Here is a 17,417-nt window from a genome sequence, read left to right as displayed (position 1 = left end):
TCTAGTAATATGGTAGTTGAGCTAGTGTGGATGAATCCTACCATCCCGAACACACAGAAATATAATACCCTTCTCCAAATTAATGTGTAACCCAAACTCAAAAGAAAGAAAGAAAAATTCCCATGTACCAGAAATAAAAGGGAACACAAAGCCTGAAGTGTAAACAAAACCTGATAGTAAGGTCTGAAGCCAATTATAGCCCTTAGTGATGGGGGATAGGGGTTCTAATATCCACATAGAGAAGAGATATGATCTTGGCCCATACAGGTGAAGAAGCTAGTATCATTCCTCTTCATAAAGCCTAAAACCTCAAAATTTGGCCCCACCCTTGGAAAGAACGGGCTTCCCTTGTGGCTCAGCTGGTAAAGAATCTGCCTGCAGTGTGGGAGACTTGGATTCCATCCCTGGGTTGGGAAGATCCCCTGGAGAAGGGAAAGGCTACCCACTCCAGCATTCTGGCCTAGAGAATTCCACAGACTGTATAGTCCATGTTGTCGCAAAGAGTCGGACACAACTGAGTGACTTTCACTTCACTTTGCTTGGAAAGAAGACCAGAAAAATTTTACCCTGTGACCCAGGGAAACCTCAAGAAAGCTGCCTTCTGCCCACATCTAAGAGTAAAGAGGAAGAGAGGCACCCATGAGAAAATTAAAACTCAGACATATACTTACCTGGTTGTGTGATCTAAATTTACACCAGCACAGAATATAGGACTTTCCTCGTGACCTTAAAACTCCTAAACTCCCAGGAGAAACAGGTATCCTATTATGTATAGGGACAATTTCACAACCATAGAAAGCCAACCTCCTTCCCAAAAGACAAATCTACAATCAAAAATTACAAATCACACAAGGAAATGACATAAGCAAGAGAATATAAAAACTGGACCTGATGTAACAGTCTGAAAGAGTATGTAGTAAATATGTTTAACATGATTAAAAAAGAAACAGACGGAAGAGAAACTAGGAAACAGAAAAATGATACTGTGAAAAGGATACAGTAACTTCCAGAAATGAAACTTAGAGACAATGGAATTGAAAACTCAGTGGGGGAGTTCCCTGGTTTGCAGGGGTTAATAGTCACCCGCCTGTTGCTCTGACTAAGCCATGAGAAAATCACCATGGGAAAAGAATAAAAGCAAAGTATAGCAATACAGCATAACCCAAGTGAAAATACATTGGGCTGATTAGTTGGAGTCATCATACCCTGCTAAGCTAAGGAAAAACATAGTGTGGACCTTGGAATGCTGGGTCAGCACAAGTTCAGAACACTGCTTGTGCACACACTAAGATGTTTTCCCAAGGCATATGCAGATCTGTGACCTCCAGCTAGGTGATAGCCCTTGTACAAGAAAATAACAAAGATAGTTTAAAGTAATCAATAAAATGGGAGACATGACTAGGGACACAGGAGGCTGACTTCAGTGTAGCACACAGATACTTCCTGCTTGCCAAGACACTAGATTAAAGTGACGCAGCTCCGAGGAACAGGGCTCTTGATCCAAGAGGTCCTGAGTCCCCTGATCCCATCTTTAATTCTGTCTCTAGTTTCTTTTTCCCAAACTGTACGTCGACTGCTTTCGATCCCTACCTGCTGCGCTGGGTGCAGCACTGGTGGCCAAGTGTTTAGGATTCCAGGCTTTCACTGCTGTGTCCTGAGTTCAGTCCATGGTTGGCAAAATGAGATATAGGACCCCCAGATGAACTGCTTGGCCAACTCAGTAGCATATGAGAAATGAAAACAATTTCACTTTACATGTATTTGAGTTGATGAGATTGTGGGTAAATTTTTAACACTTTTGATTTCCAGTAGAGTTGTTAGAATATTGCTTATGCAGTAACTATATTTTTTAAGGCCTAAAAATAAAAGGTTTACAGACACAGGGGTATCTGTGTTTTGTGTCAGAGTTCATGTAAAGAGCTTATATTGTTGAAGCTCCTCAGCTCCAAAGGAAAAGATGAGAAAAGGGGGCAGGTGTATTTCAGTGGAAGTATAGGATAGAGAAACCGTCCTCCTGTCTATTCAGAGTATGCATGTTGTTGTTGTTTAGTCACTAAGTCCAACTCTTTTGCGACCTCATGGACTGTGGCCTGCCAGTCTCCTCTGTCCATGGGATTTCCCAGGCAAGAATACTGGATTGGGTTGCCATTTTCTTCTCCAGGAGATCTTCCCAACCCAGGGATAGAATCTGCATCTCCCGCCTTGACAGGCATGTTCCTTACCACTGGGCCGCCAGGGAAGCTCAGTATATGCCAAGCCATTTGTTAGGAACTTTATTCATCCCATACATTTTATTTTCTGGTTATCAACACTCAGATTAGCTCCTGAGGGGCTTAATCTCGTGCTTAAAATAGTACATAACATGACAGCATGGCTAGATAACTATTTCAGTGGTAATTAAAAATGTATTTTCCTTTGCCAATAGTTCTTATTTAATCAAGACAGATTCAATCTGTGAACCAGAGAACTATTCTGGGGCTTTGATTAAAAACCACAGAAGATTTTAATCTCTTTTCTGCAAATTCCCCAAAACAGGAACAATGCTGTTTTTATAAATCTGAATCAAATGCAATTCAGGTACTATCCCCAGATTAATTTTTATAATTATAAAGAACATATATGCATAAGAACAAAGATTGGGTGGTGCCCCTGGGAAGCAAGAAAAGAGAGCATGAAGTCCCTGTGAACTCTGGGTGGTATCTTTCAGTTGACGTTTCAGAGGCCACACTGGCTTCCCTAAGGACTCACTCTTGGCTGGGAGTGGATTTCCACAAGTGCCTTTGATTGTGGACAAATCAGGCTTCACAGCCACTGATTCAGCTGCCAGATCCTGGACTGAGGACGAGAGGCCCTCCTTCCGCCCCTGCTGGCCACCCAGGCAGTGCGTGTTGCCGGAAGACCAGCACGGGGCCTGCGCCTCATGCCCTCAGCCCCCAGCTGCCCCCTGCCCCTCCCCCCTCACCGCACTCTGATGCCTGGCAGCTCTAGCAAACTGCTCCCATTCTTTGTTGGAAGGGCCATGGTGAGATTTTGCTTCTTTTTGTTTTGTTTGTTTAAAATTAAAATTAGTGATTTTCTTCTGCTGGACAGTATTTAATAGAGCAGGATGTTGAGTTATCTGCTAGAATGCAGTACTAAAAAAACCACATGCATAAGAACAAAGTTTGGGTAGGGCCTGGAAAATGGTGAGGGGAAAGGAGTGGATAGGTTGGTTCAGTTAATTATTTATGACCTTTTATTTTGATCTCCAGAATTCTTTCATAAACAATATTTTTTAAATAAACTTTGCAGGAAAGCAAATCACCCCATTACCTCCAAAATAGGGCTACTGGACTGGCAATTGTTGTTTGAGACAACATAGGCATGAAACAATGACATCCTGTGTATCTTTTCTATTTAAAAAAACAACATTATTTTTGTCTGTGCTGGGTCTTTGTTGCTGCACGTGGGCTTTCTCTCGTTGTGGTCCATGGGCTTCTCACTGCGGTGGCTTCTCTTGTTGGCAGAGCACGGGTTCTCAGGTGTACAGGTTCGGTAGTTGTAGTGTATGGACTTGCTCTGCAGCATGTGGGATCTTCTTGGACAAGGAGTGGAACCCATCATCCCTGCATTGGCAGGCAGATTCTTAACCACTGGACAACCAGAGAAGTCCATATCTTCTAAGTTTAAAGTTTTAAACCAAAATAAGAAATGTCTAGCTATGGTCTTGTTTTTCTCCCTAGTTTCTCCCTTCCTTGTTTTACCAATGTATTTACATTTCATGTAAAAAACATGGCCAGCTCTCCAGGAGCCGATGATCTGGTTTTATGATCCTATTTTAAAATTGAGGACACTAAGTCTCAGAGATGATCACAGCATCTTGGCCCTCTAAAGGCACCTTTGAGGGCAGCCCTTTTGCCCTACCTCCAATCCCACCACTCAACAATAGAAGAAGTTAAAGTCATGACCCAAGTTATGTACTTTGTAGGTGGTGGAACCAGAACTCGAGCCTGCTTTTCCACCATATACTTCCCAACCATCTTAGTCCCTGCTTGAGATCTTCCTGCCTGTGTGGGGAAAAGCAGCCCAAGAATGAGTTCCTCGTAATTAAAGGGCTAAAGCCATCTAGATAACAAATGTACCTTTGGGCTTACTTCCTGGACCTGCTGAAGGCCTCTGTGTAGATATGCCATTCAGGAAGGCTCTTGAGCTTCATCTTCCCTGGTTCTGGGAGTGGCCCTACCATGTGCATCTGACCTGTGTGCCCCTGGGTGGGCACTTAATCCCAGCAGCCCTTGGCTACGGATAAACCTCTCCATGTTCCTTCATCCATTCCAAGATTCTGACTCTGGAAAAGGGTAGGGAAGGATGCGCACTGTGAAATCCTGGCTGCTTCTTGGAACCTGGCAAATCTTCCAGTGATTTTTCTCTTATCATGAATCTCATTTTTCCAAATGTGTTTGAGACCAACGTGTAGCACATCCATTTACAAATGTTAACTCCTGGCTGAGGTCATTCACCAGTACTTTTTGTTCTTGAGGGTCCTGGGATGACATCTCTGGCCCAGAGAGAATCTCCCAACTGCTTCTCCAAGTCTTGGTTGGTGTTTGTATTCTCCTTTCAGTCAACAAATATCAGAATATAATTTGTGATACTTAACTTCAAGAACAAGCTTGATAGAAAGCTTTCATTACTAAACACAGTAACTTATTCTTTGTGCTTGTCACCTTTGATTGCTTTTAAACGACTCCTTGTAGAGACTCTTTTATCTCTACCATTAGAAACCCATATCTGGTTAAAGGCTGAAAAATAGCAAGTATATTTCTTTCTAACTGCCTTGCATTCACTTGAGGTGGAGATGATTAGAGGCACAGTTAATCGTTGGTAATATAAACTCTAAGATTGGAGCACATGGGTTCTTTTGCTACCCAACAGAGTGCTTTTGTGGCTGGTTTTTAAGCACAAACACATCTTTATTTTTACATAAAGAGCTTTCTTTGACATACAAGCCAAAATTTTACTTGAAGCAACCTGAATACTAAGAGAGTATCTGGTTTTTCTGTTTGTTTGTTTAAAGCACCGAGCATCACAGAGCATCCTTACAGAACAATATATTTACGTTCCATATAAAACAGCTGAACACAGGTAATTAAGTAGTAAGCACAACATGCTTTTAATATTTGCTTAAAATATTTTGAATCCTTGGTGTTCTTAACCATTCTGGAGTCTCTAACCCTGAAGTTTTGAAATCTGGACCAAAAAGGATCAAAAATACAGAGTTTTTTGTGTTTGTTTGCTTTAACTGCAGTTTCACAGATGTTTACATGTGTATGTTTGCTCCAAAAATAATTTAAAATGGCTGATCAGAAATCCATTCAGTAATGTATGTACAAAATAGAGATCAAGGCAAAGGTGGAATATGTAGGAAAATAAAAGCTAAAGATAAGATTACTTATCTACTGTAACTTATAAATGTTTCATATAAGGTTACTTATGGCCTTCCCTGGTGGCTCAGATGATAAAGACTCCACCTGCAATGTGGGAGACCTGGGTTCAATCTCTGGGTTGGGAAGATCTCCTGGAGAAGGTCATGGCAGCCCACTCGAGTATAGTTGCCTGGAGAATCCCCATGGACAGAGGAGCCTGGCGGGCTAGTCCGTGGGATCGCAAAGAGTCAGACACAACTGAGCGACTAAGCACAGCACAGCGGACATGAGACATATACCCGAATTTAAGTGAAAACTCTACTATTGATTATAATTCACATCTCTTCATTTGCTCTAGTGTTCTTAACTGTACCCAAATAACTCTAAATTTTCACATACTAATTATCTGCATTTGCAAATTAACATATCCAGTTATATCCTTCCTGAATGTTCCTGCCCTCTAGTCATTTTACTTCCAATTAGCATGTCATCCATCAGAGGTTGATTAAGAAAAAAAAGATGTGTGAGTCATCCCAACCCGTGTTCTTTCTTGATTAATAGAAGGTAGTAGGGAGTGACAGTTGACGGCAATAGGGTGGAGTAGGGCAATTTGATGTTCTTAGAACTGTTTGGAAGAAGATAAAGAAGAAATACTTAAAATTTGTGATTTTTAGTTGTCAGAGTCATCTCACAAGTGAAAGAATTCATTTTGACATTGTATTAAGGCAAGCTTTCAGAGAATGCATACTGTCTCTTAATATTGAACATTTCCCTAATATATTTAAAATAGATAACCAACCTACCATATAGCACAGGCAACTATACTCAATGTCTTGTAATAACCTATAAGGGAAAGTAATCTGAAAAATATGTATAACTGAATCATTTTGCTGTGAAACTAACACATTATAAATCAACTCTACTTCAATAAAAAGAGAAGAGTATTACTAAAGTTTTATTAAAAGAATATGAGAAAAATATGAACTGATATGTAAAGTATAAAATATGTAAAATATCTATAGATAGACAATAAAAGTGGTGTGTAAAACAATTGTTATATTGGGCTAAGATTGAACTTTTTTACTTTGTTTTTCTTCTCACAGTATTCTTTGATGTTTTGTCATGATGATATAATTGAAGGGGAAGAAAGGAGATGAAAAAAGCTTTCACATGAATTTACTTTTTTACAGATTTACTCATTACATTTTAAAATGCGATTTGTTTTTTAAGTCTATTATTTGCCGACTCAAGGGAGATCATCAAAATTATTTATCCTGCCACTAAAAATTGTACGTGGGGGATATTTTTTCATAGAAATTTATACAGAAGAATTCTAATGTTGTTCCTTTCTTCTTCCCAATCATTGTTTTTCTTAGGGATTGTTATAGGAGTCTTGGTTCGAGAATACAGCAAGCTATCTAACCTGGAGAAATTCTACTTTTCCTTTCCTGGAGAAATTCTGATGAGAATGCTGAAACTCGTCATTTTACCATTAATTGTATCCAGCATGATTACAGGTACCTTTAGAAAACTGATGTTCTCTGTGATTGTTTAAGGAGCCATCTAATCACCTGAGTTTTCTTTTCTTATTAAGGAAAAAATCAAAATGCATCTAATATACCATACACACACAGGTACCTCCCTTGGAAAGTATATATTTGCTTGAGTGAACTATTTCATTATTCACAAAGGGGCATTGCTCTGCCTGTAGCACTGTCAATCACAGCTCAGATCTTCGTTTGACCAGCTGTAGAATGTCTTGTGAGGAAGGAAAAAAAAAAAGCGTATTTGGTCACTGCCACGTCAGCCAGCATCCTCAGGCACAATGTGGTTGTCAGTTTGGATCATGTTTTCTGTAGTTGACTCATTTCTCAGCTGCAGCCATCCTGCCTCTACCCTTTCAGCCTGCAGGGTCCTCTGTCCCCTCCTCTCACTCACTTCCACTCCTCCACAGAACTCAGAACCTACTACATACATGCCCTGGAAGTCTGCCCAGGGGCCAGTAGTCACATGCTGTGGGAAAGGTTTAATGAAGGTTGGTACCACATTTCAAAAGCCTGGTGTTTTTAAACCTGAACTTGTGACATACTTGAATTTGGAAATGCTTTTTCCCTTATGAATTGTTATGTTGCAGAGTATCTTTATAGCACACACTCCCTTATGTAGGTAGAGATTAATTGGCTTTATAAAAATGTCATTTGTCTGGGTATGGTTAGCTCCTCTGTGCCTTCCGTACTTTCTTGTCTTTTCCTCATTCTGGCAGTAGGTAAAATGCAGCAATTGCTAGTGTTGCCAACTTGAAAATCACAGTTTTATATAACCATGCAATTAGGGTTCTTGACATATCCTCTTCTAGAACATTTTTCTGCTCTGCCACTAAAGAGATGTAGGACTGATCTCTGTAGAGTTACTGGACATTGGCTGGGGGAAGGGTGGATGGGTGTCAGGGTCTGCTGCTTTCAGCAACTGCATTGCTTCAGCTGTAGATTTAGCCATTGAACTTTTGAAGTGCCCAACTCCAGTCAGACCAGAGTCCATTGGAAGCCTAGTTCTTAAGTGGTCTTGGTGTTCTTGGCTTATTACAGACCTAAAGAGAATATAATTATGTTTTGAAATGCCTGGCTTCTTTTAGGGCCTGCAGCCAGAGGGCCAAATCAGCAGACCAGTCATTTGTACCATATATTATAAACTTCAAATTATTGGAGGCATTTACAATTTGGAAGACTTCATGTAAACATCCATATTTCTGGCTTCTTCTGAAACAAATTAAGATAAGGAAACACTGGGGCCAGTTCCCCACACACCACAGTGGTTTGGAGCTGAGAAACAGCTCCTGTGTTTAGTTGGTGCAAATGCATGTGAGATGTCACAGTTCCTGCCACTCCCTAGTGCCTGATACCTCATCCACGTCACTCATTCACATTACCTGCCTTCTCCTGTGGAGATGGCTATTCTATAAACCCTTGGAATTTTCTCCATATCAAAGAGTTGTAATCTTTTCTTTGTGTCTTTTGAGAACATGATGAAAGCTTTGGACTCTCTCCCAAGAAAAATTTTCAAAGTTGTACATATGTACTGTATTTTGCATGCAGTTGCACAAAGGTTCATAAATTACTTTGTGATTGATACTTACATCTATGGAGGAAGGTATGGAAAGTTGATCCAGATTAGGCAGCAAATCCAAAACCCATGCAGTGAGCCAGATTTTATAAGAAAAGGTAACAATACTGTGTGAATATACTAGTTGGATAATATTAGATGTTGAAAATTGGTATTTGGCATTTGATAACAAGTAAGATTTTTGCAGTCTGTTTTGAGTGCTAGCTCAGCCTTGCAAATAATTTAGGAAAATAATTTGCATTCCACTTGCATGGCCAAGCTGCTTTTTGAAGGTGGAGCACAGATATGGAAATTTTTACACTTTTCCCTCACAAATCCCCACAGTTAAACACTACCCATCCTCTTGACATAAAGTGATAAAATGGTCAAAGATTCAAAGGACATGAACAAAGCAGGAATGGGTACAATGATGATAATTTGTTTTTTAAGTTTTCAGATTAAAAGGAAAAAATAATAACTACTAGGCAAGGTTATGGGAAAACAGGCTCAATTACTCTTTCAGTTACTGTATAATTTGAACAAACTTTTTTGGGGAAAGTTTGGAACATGTTCTGATCTTTCCACCTTGCATTTCTATTCTGATGAATTTAACATAAATCATCAGAGATAGGTTCAAAGATTTAGGTAGAAGGGTGTTCATGGTAATATTTGTTTGTATAATGGTGATAAATTATAAGCAATCTGAATGTATGTTATACTCAGAAGTTAGGATTCTATGGACCTATTAAAAACTTTGTTTTGGAAACATGTTTAATGAAGGTGGAAAATGTTCCTGTTATAATATAAAGTAGGAGGATAAAATAAATTAGATAAGATGTTGTATACAATCCAAATTTTATTAAAATTTATATACATTTTTAAAAGTTAGGACCAAAACCAAGTGGCTAACAATGATTAGATTCAGTTAGTAAGAAAAAATGATCACTGAGCTTTCCTTTATGTTTTCAAGGCAAACACACATTATTCTTGTGTTTTTTTGTTTTGTATTTTCTTTCTTCTTTTTTCCTTCTTTCCCAGCCCTCCCTTTCTTTCCTTCCTTCCTTCTTCCCTTCACTCCTTCCGGAAGAAGTAGGTGGGGTGGATTCTGCTCTGTACCCCTCCAGCCTTGCCTCTGGCAGTCTCCCTGCCCTCTGCTCCCCAGCTCTGCCCCCCGCCCCTGAGCTCACACCTTTACCTGGTGTGTGGTCCTTCCCCCAGACCCTGCAGTGACCCTCAGCCTCCCAACCCAGCACAGAGCCAGGAGGGTGAAGCAGAAGATGGCTGTGGAAAATATACAGGAAGAGCAGCTTTCAAGTTTCAGAAGCCTTTATAAATCCAGCAGATCAAGAGCTTATTTCATACATTTATTAGGACAAAGGAGAATACATGTTGGAAGCAGGGGAGTGCCCTAAGGATACATAAATTAGTGGCAGAGAGGAATAATCTGTACTTATGCATAATGTTGCCAAATTAACAAAGTAACAAAACCTCTGCCATCAAAGCCTCTGCTGACATAAAACTACTTTATAGCTTTTTTTTTAAACAGGGAGAATCTCTTCATGTGATCAGCCATCATGTTAATCAAGGAAATTTGAATATAGACTGGTTATTAGACGGTATCAAGAAATTTTTGAGGGACTTCCCCGGCAGTCCAGTGGTTAAGTCTCCGTGCTGCCAATGGAGGGGCCTCGGGTACGATCCCTGGTCTGGGAACTAATCTCACGTGCTGTGTGGTGTGGCCAAAGATAAATAAATAAATGAAAGGTTTTTAACAGAGAGCTTGTTATTCATAATTACAAATAAAATCTTTTTTAAAAATTGTTGATAGTGCTAATAGTGGCATTTAATTATGTAAGAAACTGATCTTTTTTAAAAAGTGTATAGAATTATGTAGGGATGGAAATGACATAATGTCTGGAATTTGCTTTAACACACACAGAGAAGGCACAGTGGACATCATCTCAAGGCATTTTTAGAGGCAGATAGTTTAGGCACTAGTAGAATCCTACCCTTAATTTACATCCTGAAGGACACACCCATGCCACATGCAGAATATATGCATTTAGACCCCATGAGCATTAAGGTCTGTAAGCTGTATCTGTATCCCACTGCCAGCGAAATAGCAGGGGAAATGGCTTATGAACATGCCTGAGAAGTGTGGCTCTGGAAATCCTGGCCCAGGTCTTATCAGCCAGTGAGTTTAAATTTAGGTCACATTTTCTTTAATACCCAAATTACAGTGACGGAAGCTGCCAGCACAGGAATGAAACGGACTCCTTGGCTCCTGTTCCGAGAGATTCCCCAAGCATCCCCACAGGAAGCTGTCTTACTCCCCTGATGCAGAAGCTGGAATGACAACAATCTGATCTCACCTCTAGGGGCAGAGGTTTCCCGTTTAGGGTTTAACTAAGGCTTAGAGATAAACAGCATTTATTAAGACTTAAATACAAATGGTATTTATCAGAATATATGTGTGAATAGGTTTCCCTACAAGCAAGAATCTGGAAGGTTTTTTTGTAAAGGGCCAGATAAGTGAATATTCAAGACTTTTTGAGCCATATGGTCCCTGTCCAACTCTCCAACTGGGTATCACAGAAAGGCAGCAATAGACAATATGTCAGTGATTGGGCCTGGGTGCATTGCCAATAAAACATTTATTTACAAAAAAATAAAAAAAGAACAGGAGGCCAGCTGGCAGCTGAACTCTGGCAAAATAAAAGATAAGACTAGATTCTAACTCTCAAGATATATAAGACTAGATTCTAACTCTCAAGATACAGTAATTGAGCTGGAATCTGAGTGACAAACCAATATCCGGAGAAAATGCTACTCATACCAAGCAGTGAGTGTAAATGCCCGGAAGAGACACTGAAGAATGGAGGATGGAGCAAATAAAGTGACATCTCAAGGTATTTGGAGGCCCCCGTTTTTAAATTCAGATTTTGCAGGTGACATCCTTGTGCTATTTAGGCTGGGGAGGGCATTTTTTTTAAGACTACATATTCATTTACTCGTAAGTGGCTGTGTCCTGGGAAGCCATCTACACCTCCAGTAGAAAGAATCATGCCATGTGCCTCCCTGAAACAGGTTCAGTTTAATTCAGCAAACACTGGTTAACCGGGTGAAAACAAGCTAATCCTGTGAGGGACTGATGTTTCCTCCATCCCCCTGGTCACGGACCTCAGGTCTTCTGCTGGTCCGTGGGTCCCTTGTTGGCAAGAAGGTATAAGAGGTGAAGACGCACATATCATTTGGCTATAAGCTTGCTATTAGGTAGCTAAGAGCATCCACTGTCAACTTCACTTATGGGGGAAAAGTATGCTTGCTTTTCTTGAAACATTGGTTTTTATTTGTTTGTTTGTTTTTAATATAGTTCAGTCTCTACGAAAACTGCCAATTCAAGATGATTATAAATTTAAAACTTCCTGCTGGAGTTTAAAATCATACAGGTTGAGAATGAACATCTTACCTCATTTGCACCATCTAGAACCACTGCACTCTGCCTGCATTCCAAGAAACACCTTCTTCATTTTTTCCCAACCTTGTTTGGGAACCAAGAAGACAAGATGACGTAAACAACTTTGCACACACGAATTAAACATTTCCCTAAGACCAGACATTTTTGTTGCATTAGAACACAGCTGTTGAAGCCAGAAGACCTATTATATTAATTGGTTTTCTCCAGCACCTTTTCTCCAAAGAAGGAAGGGATACACTCTGTACATAAGGAATGGAGTTCCCATAATGAATGTGCCACTTGTTGCCACAGTAACAAAGAGAAAAATGACAAGAGATAAATATTCCCTGCTTCAGTCTCTGACATAGTGAAGCCCAGAGAATTCACCATGAATGAGCTTTCCTTCTTCCTAAACCAGTACTAGACTGGTTCACAGCTCTGTTCAACTGAGTTAACATGGTTTTGTTTCTTTAAAAAAAAAAAAAGGAGTGAGTCTCATATAGTTTAGTCACTTTTCCACAATTGCCTCTCTTTGTCAACCTAATATAAAAGCAAGTACTTTCACCATTTCTTTGGAACTTAATTCTTTATGATGGCTTCCATGTCACATAAGACTTGTATTAAATAAATGTGTATATTTTTCTCCTGTTAAGAAAAAATGAGAAATCATGCAGGGATTCTAAGGAATCTCATAAGTTGAATACATGGATCTGGAAGACATTCATTCATTCATTCATATCTTCAATGTCCCAGGCTGTATGCTGGGCACACAAGACACAAAGACATGTCCAGTTCTTCAAGAAAAGGAGACCACATTTGCAATGCTGTGTGATAAGTCTTTGTGGGAATGAGGACACAGGGACATTGGGTGGAGTTTTGAAGAAGAGAGAGGAATCAGATGAAGAGGCAGGCATTCCAGGCAGAAGAAAATAGAAGGCACAGAATCTTGGGAGGACAGTGAGACTTTGACTGGAAGGCTGCAAACCTGGGGAGGAAGCAAGGGAATGGAAGGTGAGGGCATGGCTTCATGGGGTTTGTGCGCCTTCCTGGGGATCCTGGACATAAGCTTGTAGGCACGGGGAAACAGTTTAGAGCAGTGACTCCCACCTGTGCCATTCTTTCCAAGGAACGCCCTGAACAAGCTGTCAATGGGGAAGTATTGTTTAAAAGAAAATTCAGTAACACTCAAAGATGGTAAGGCAGACTTTATTCCAGCTTGTCACAGTAGGTAGAGGGACCACTGCAATGGGACTTTGCAATGGAGGAAAGAGAGTGGGTTCAGGTCCAAATGAATGCAACATGAGCCAATGGGAAATGATGGCCAGTGACCTGGGTAGCGATCAGTGGATGGAAAATTAGCGTGAAGAAATGTCAGAGGTAAGGGGGATTCTGGCTAAATTGACCTAACAGGATTCTTGATAAAGACAGCCAGGGTAATCAGATACTGCCTGTGCACTATGACATAGTATTATCATTGTCCCTAATATGTCATGGTGCATGGAAAGTGCTATTTTCTGTTTTCTCTGGGGAAGTAATGAACTTATTTTTAATCCTCATAGCAATCCAGTGAAAGTAAGTAGGAACTTACCTCTATCTTTAGAGATGAGGAAACAGAAAGTTGAAGAGAGATTAAGCTAGTTTTCCAAGATAACACGGATCATAAGGGCAGCACCTAGGACTGCCCTCCAGCACTCAGGGGTGATGGAGAATGAGGAACCTGATTAGATATGAAGAGTGATCAGGTATTGGGGGTTGGGGGCTCTGATTAAACTGACTTAGTAGGGTTCTTGCCAAAACTAGATTTTACTAGTTAGGCCTAGGAGAAAAATTTTTAATTTACTCTTTTTTTGTCTGATACTATCAGAAGTTTCTAGACAGTCCCTACATTGGCATCAGAACCTGCAGGGCCAATATTAGAATCAAGCCCACCCAGGTGAGTTCACACAGTGTGTTCATTCTGGAAACAAAAACAATAGGAAAAGGTCTGCTCTGTCTTGTGAGTTAAGTTCCCCAGCAAACAAGCAGCTTCAACCCAGAGACCCGAGCTCCAATTTTTTGAGATAAGGAGAAGCAGAGAGAGAGCTCAATAATAACTAGGTTGCGGTAGAAAGCTAGAAAAGTCTCCCTGAGCTGTTTGTTATCCTGATGTCAAAGCACAGGCTTTGAAGAGAGTAGCTGAGCTCCTCAGATCCTCTTGAGATGTGTTTAATGCTTATTGAACAAGAAGCCTCCTATAAAAGCTCGTTGGGTCTTATGAAAAAATTGGTCCCAAATACAAATAGCACTCTCCTTTATGATATTAAAAAAAAAATGTTAAAACAGCTGGATTGCTGAGGAAACAGGAGACTCGCCCGCTGCTCCTTGACAGATGTTTTGAACATCAAATGTGGACCTTCTGACAAAGGCTGCTAGAGCCTTTATTCATTTTTCTGGGAACCAGTTTAATTTTATTAACTTCACAGAATAGTCTTGGAGGTGACGGAACCTATTGAAAGGGGCTTCTTTGTAATAATGTCACTTAAGAAAAACTGATGCCATAGGGGAAGCATGCATAGAAATATATTTTGCATGCTCTCGTCTGCCTTTTCTTTTTCCCTTTTAACATCCCAGGAGTATTAATCCAGGCTGCCCCGGATCAACAAAGTGACAGCATAGCCTGCCTTTAGCCTTGTTTTTTCTGGGGAAGTAATGAACTTATTTTTTTTAATCCTCATAGCTATCCAGTGAAAATAAGTAGGAACTTACCTCTTTCTCTAGAGATGAGGAAACAGGAAGTTGAAGGGAGATGAAACCAGTTTTCCAAGATCACACAGATCGTAAGGGCAGCACCTGGGACTGACGCAGAGTCCCGAGCTCCATTCTGGAACCTTCTGCTGCCTGAGGCCCAGAGCCTGGGAAGAGTTGCCTGGAGCCAGGTAGCCATATGGAGATGATTTGGTTATTCTTTTGGAGAAGGAAATGGCAACCCACTCCAGTATTCTTGCCTGGAAAATCCCATGGACTGAGAAGCCTGGTAGGCTACAGTCCATGGGGTTGCAAAGAGTTGGACACGACTGAGCAACTTTTCACTTTAGTCAACACATGTTCATGGAGTTCCTCCCATGTGCAGGCACTGGGTGAACATTGGTGACTAGGCAGATGTCTAGGTCTCCTGCCCTCAGGGTGCTTACAGTCTAATGAGAAAGACAGATATTAATAAGGAGTGCATTAGTAATAATTGTGAAACATGGTATGAACAGGATGCCGAGTGAGGAGAGCCTGATTCTGCCTGGAGATTCAGGGAAGGGCTCTGAGGAAAAATCTTAAAAGCAGTTAAAAGAAGGGGAGAGTGAGACAGTCCAGCAGAGGGAAGAGGCTAGGCAATGGCCTTGTTGGAGGGAGCTTGGTCGGCTCTAGAAGAGGGCTGGTGGACCCAGCTGCAGGGCAGACAGGTGCCCTTCCCCTGGGCCTCGTTAGCCTGGGTAAGGATTTTCTGTGTTATATTAAGTGCCATTAGAGGCTTGCACCTGCTTGTGAAATGGCCCGATTTATGTTTTAAAAAGATCTCCTTAGTGGCCACGTGATTATGGAAGGAGTGCAGGACAAATGAGTTAACACTTGTGAAGTGCCTTACATGTGCTCAGCAACACACTTCATATTGATCATTTCATTGAGCAGTAATGGAGGCTATTGACTGAGTAAAATTTAAGTTCTGGTTACTCCCTAGGCATGCTCTAGATATTGTTTCTAACCTGCAGAACAGCTGTTGTGCAAGATGCCATGGTTCACTTTGCTCCTCGTAGTTACCCTTTAGGAGGCAGAGACATTTAAAATCTCCATTTTATTGATGAGTCTGGGAGGAGAAGGCTGGGATTTGAGGCTGGGGTGTCCCACCAAAGTCTGTGCTTGTCTCTCTCTATGCCAGTGGCCTCTGCTGGCAACAGACACAGGAGTCATCTGGATAAGAGGATGCCTCAGTGCAACAATGAGCTGCTTGGAATGATGTGTCCATTCACAACTGTGAAGCATCATCAAATGCTAGACCAAAAAAAAAAAAAAAACAAAAAACCTTCCAATAATGAAGTTAATTCTGACAACTTAATGGCAAGGTGAAGAGAGATTGTCACGAAATTTTGTTCTCTAGTGGGTGGTAGCTTAATCAGAGAGTTCTCAGAGGAGACTTACCCTCGGGTGTTTATTTTTAAAACATGCTATTGTTTAGCCCACGGCAACTTCTTCCTTTGCAGTGTTTTTATTAAAAAAAAAAAAAATTCTAATAGATTGTTACTGCTTTGATCAGGAGCCAGCACCCCAGCTCATCCAAGCCTCCCCCAGAGGTGAAAAAACCAGTGTGGTTCCTTAAAGAGCTAGCAGGTGCCCCTGAGTTCCTGGGACTGCTTTGCGTTATATCTATCCCTAGGCCACAGCCCAGCCTCAAAACTATCCCTGGATTTAAAGGACAATCTTGGACCCAGTGGTAACTGGACTTGTTAAAGAAAAGAAATTCAATGATACTTGTCAATTTGGAAAGGCAGACTTTATCTAGGACCATACAGACAGTTGTAGGGACTACTGCAATGGGATTCTGCAGTGAAGGGGAGAGATTGGGCTCAACTCTGAACAGAGCATGAGCAAGTGGGAATTTATAGTCGAGAATTAGGTGGGGGTCGGTGGATGGACAACTCTTAAGAGAAAACATCAAGGGTAAGGGATTCTGGCTAAACGGACACAACAAGATTCATGTTGAAGACAGGCCACAGTAAATCAGAAATCATCTGGGAGACGGTGGAGGATAAGGAACCTGATCATATATCAAGGGTAAGAGGTTCTTACTAAAATTATTTTGCAAAGAAGTACACAGATGGGCCTAAGAGAAGACTTGGAAGCCTGACTAAAATGTGGCCAAGGAAAGAATCTGTCAGAATCCTGCTCATCTTTTTCTCCTCAGTTCAGATGCTCACTGTTGCACGTTGCTCCTGGTCACTTCAGCCTGGTGACACCTCTGGCTCCTCTGAAAGCCCATGGAACCTGGTACCTGTTCTCTGCACCAGTGCTTCACAGAGCATCCAGGTTTTAAAGTGGGTGGAAAAGATCCAGTTTTTTAAATTTCCAGTCCACATGGATCAATAATTTTTGTAAACTATAATATAAATGAATTACTAGAAAAAGATATAAAAAAAAACAAAGACAAAGCGCTAGCCCTGTTTTTTGTTATTACACTCAACAGGCATAAAATTACTGTTCAGTGGTTATAAACATCTTTAAACACCCTTTGATCTCTATGCAGATCCTGTCACACCTGCTTTGTGGTGTACTAGTGCACGGTCCTTTCTCATTTGTAAATTCCTTAAGGGCAGGTGTCAGTGCCCAGAAGAACTGAGTTCTAAGTGTGGGCTGTAAGGAGAGGTGGTCCTCTAGACCTCACCAGGCATAAGGTGTGGCCGGAAAGCAAGGAATCCAGGAGGGTCTTTAGAGTA

General features: G+C 40.9%; 1 protein-coding gene across 2 annotated transcripts in view; it reads left to right on the top strand.

The window, feature by feature from the left end:
* Positions 1–17,417, top strand: part of SLC1A1 (solute carrier family 1 member 1) — a 73,160-nt gene that overhangs the window by 27,845 nt on the left and 27,898 nt on the right. For both annotated transcript variants that reach the window (XM_061132903.1, XM_061132902.1), the window contains exon 2: positions 6,782–6,922. In XM_061132903.1, the coding sequence (XP_060988886.1) occupies positions 6,782–6,922 (141 nt within the window). The remainder of the gene's footprint in view (positions 1–6,781; positions 6,923–17,417) is intronic.

This window comes from Dama dama, chromosome 29 (genome assembly GCF_033118175.1).
Source record: "Dama dama isolate Ldn47 chromosome 29, ASM3311817v1, whole genome shotgun sequence".
In the NCBI taxonomy this organism is placed as follows: domain Eukaryota; kingdom Metazoa; phylum Chordata; class Mammalia; order Artiodactyla; family Cervidae; genus Dama; species Dama dama.
This window is presented reverse-complemented; position numbering and strand designations above follow the sequence as displayed.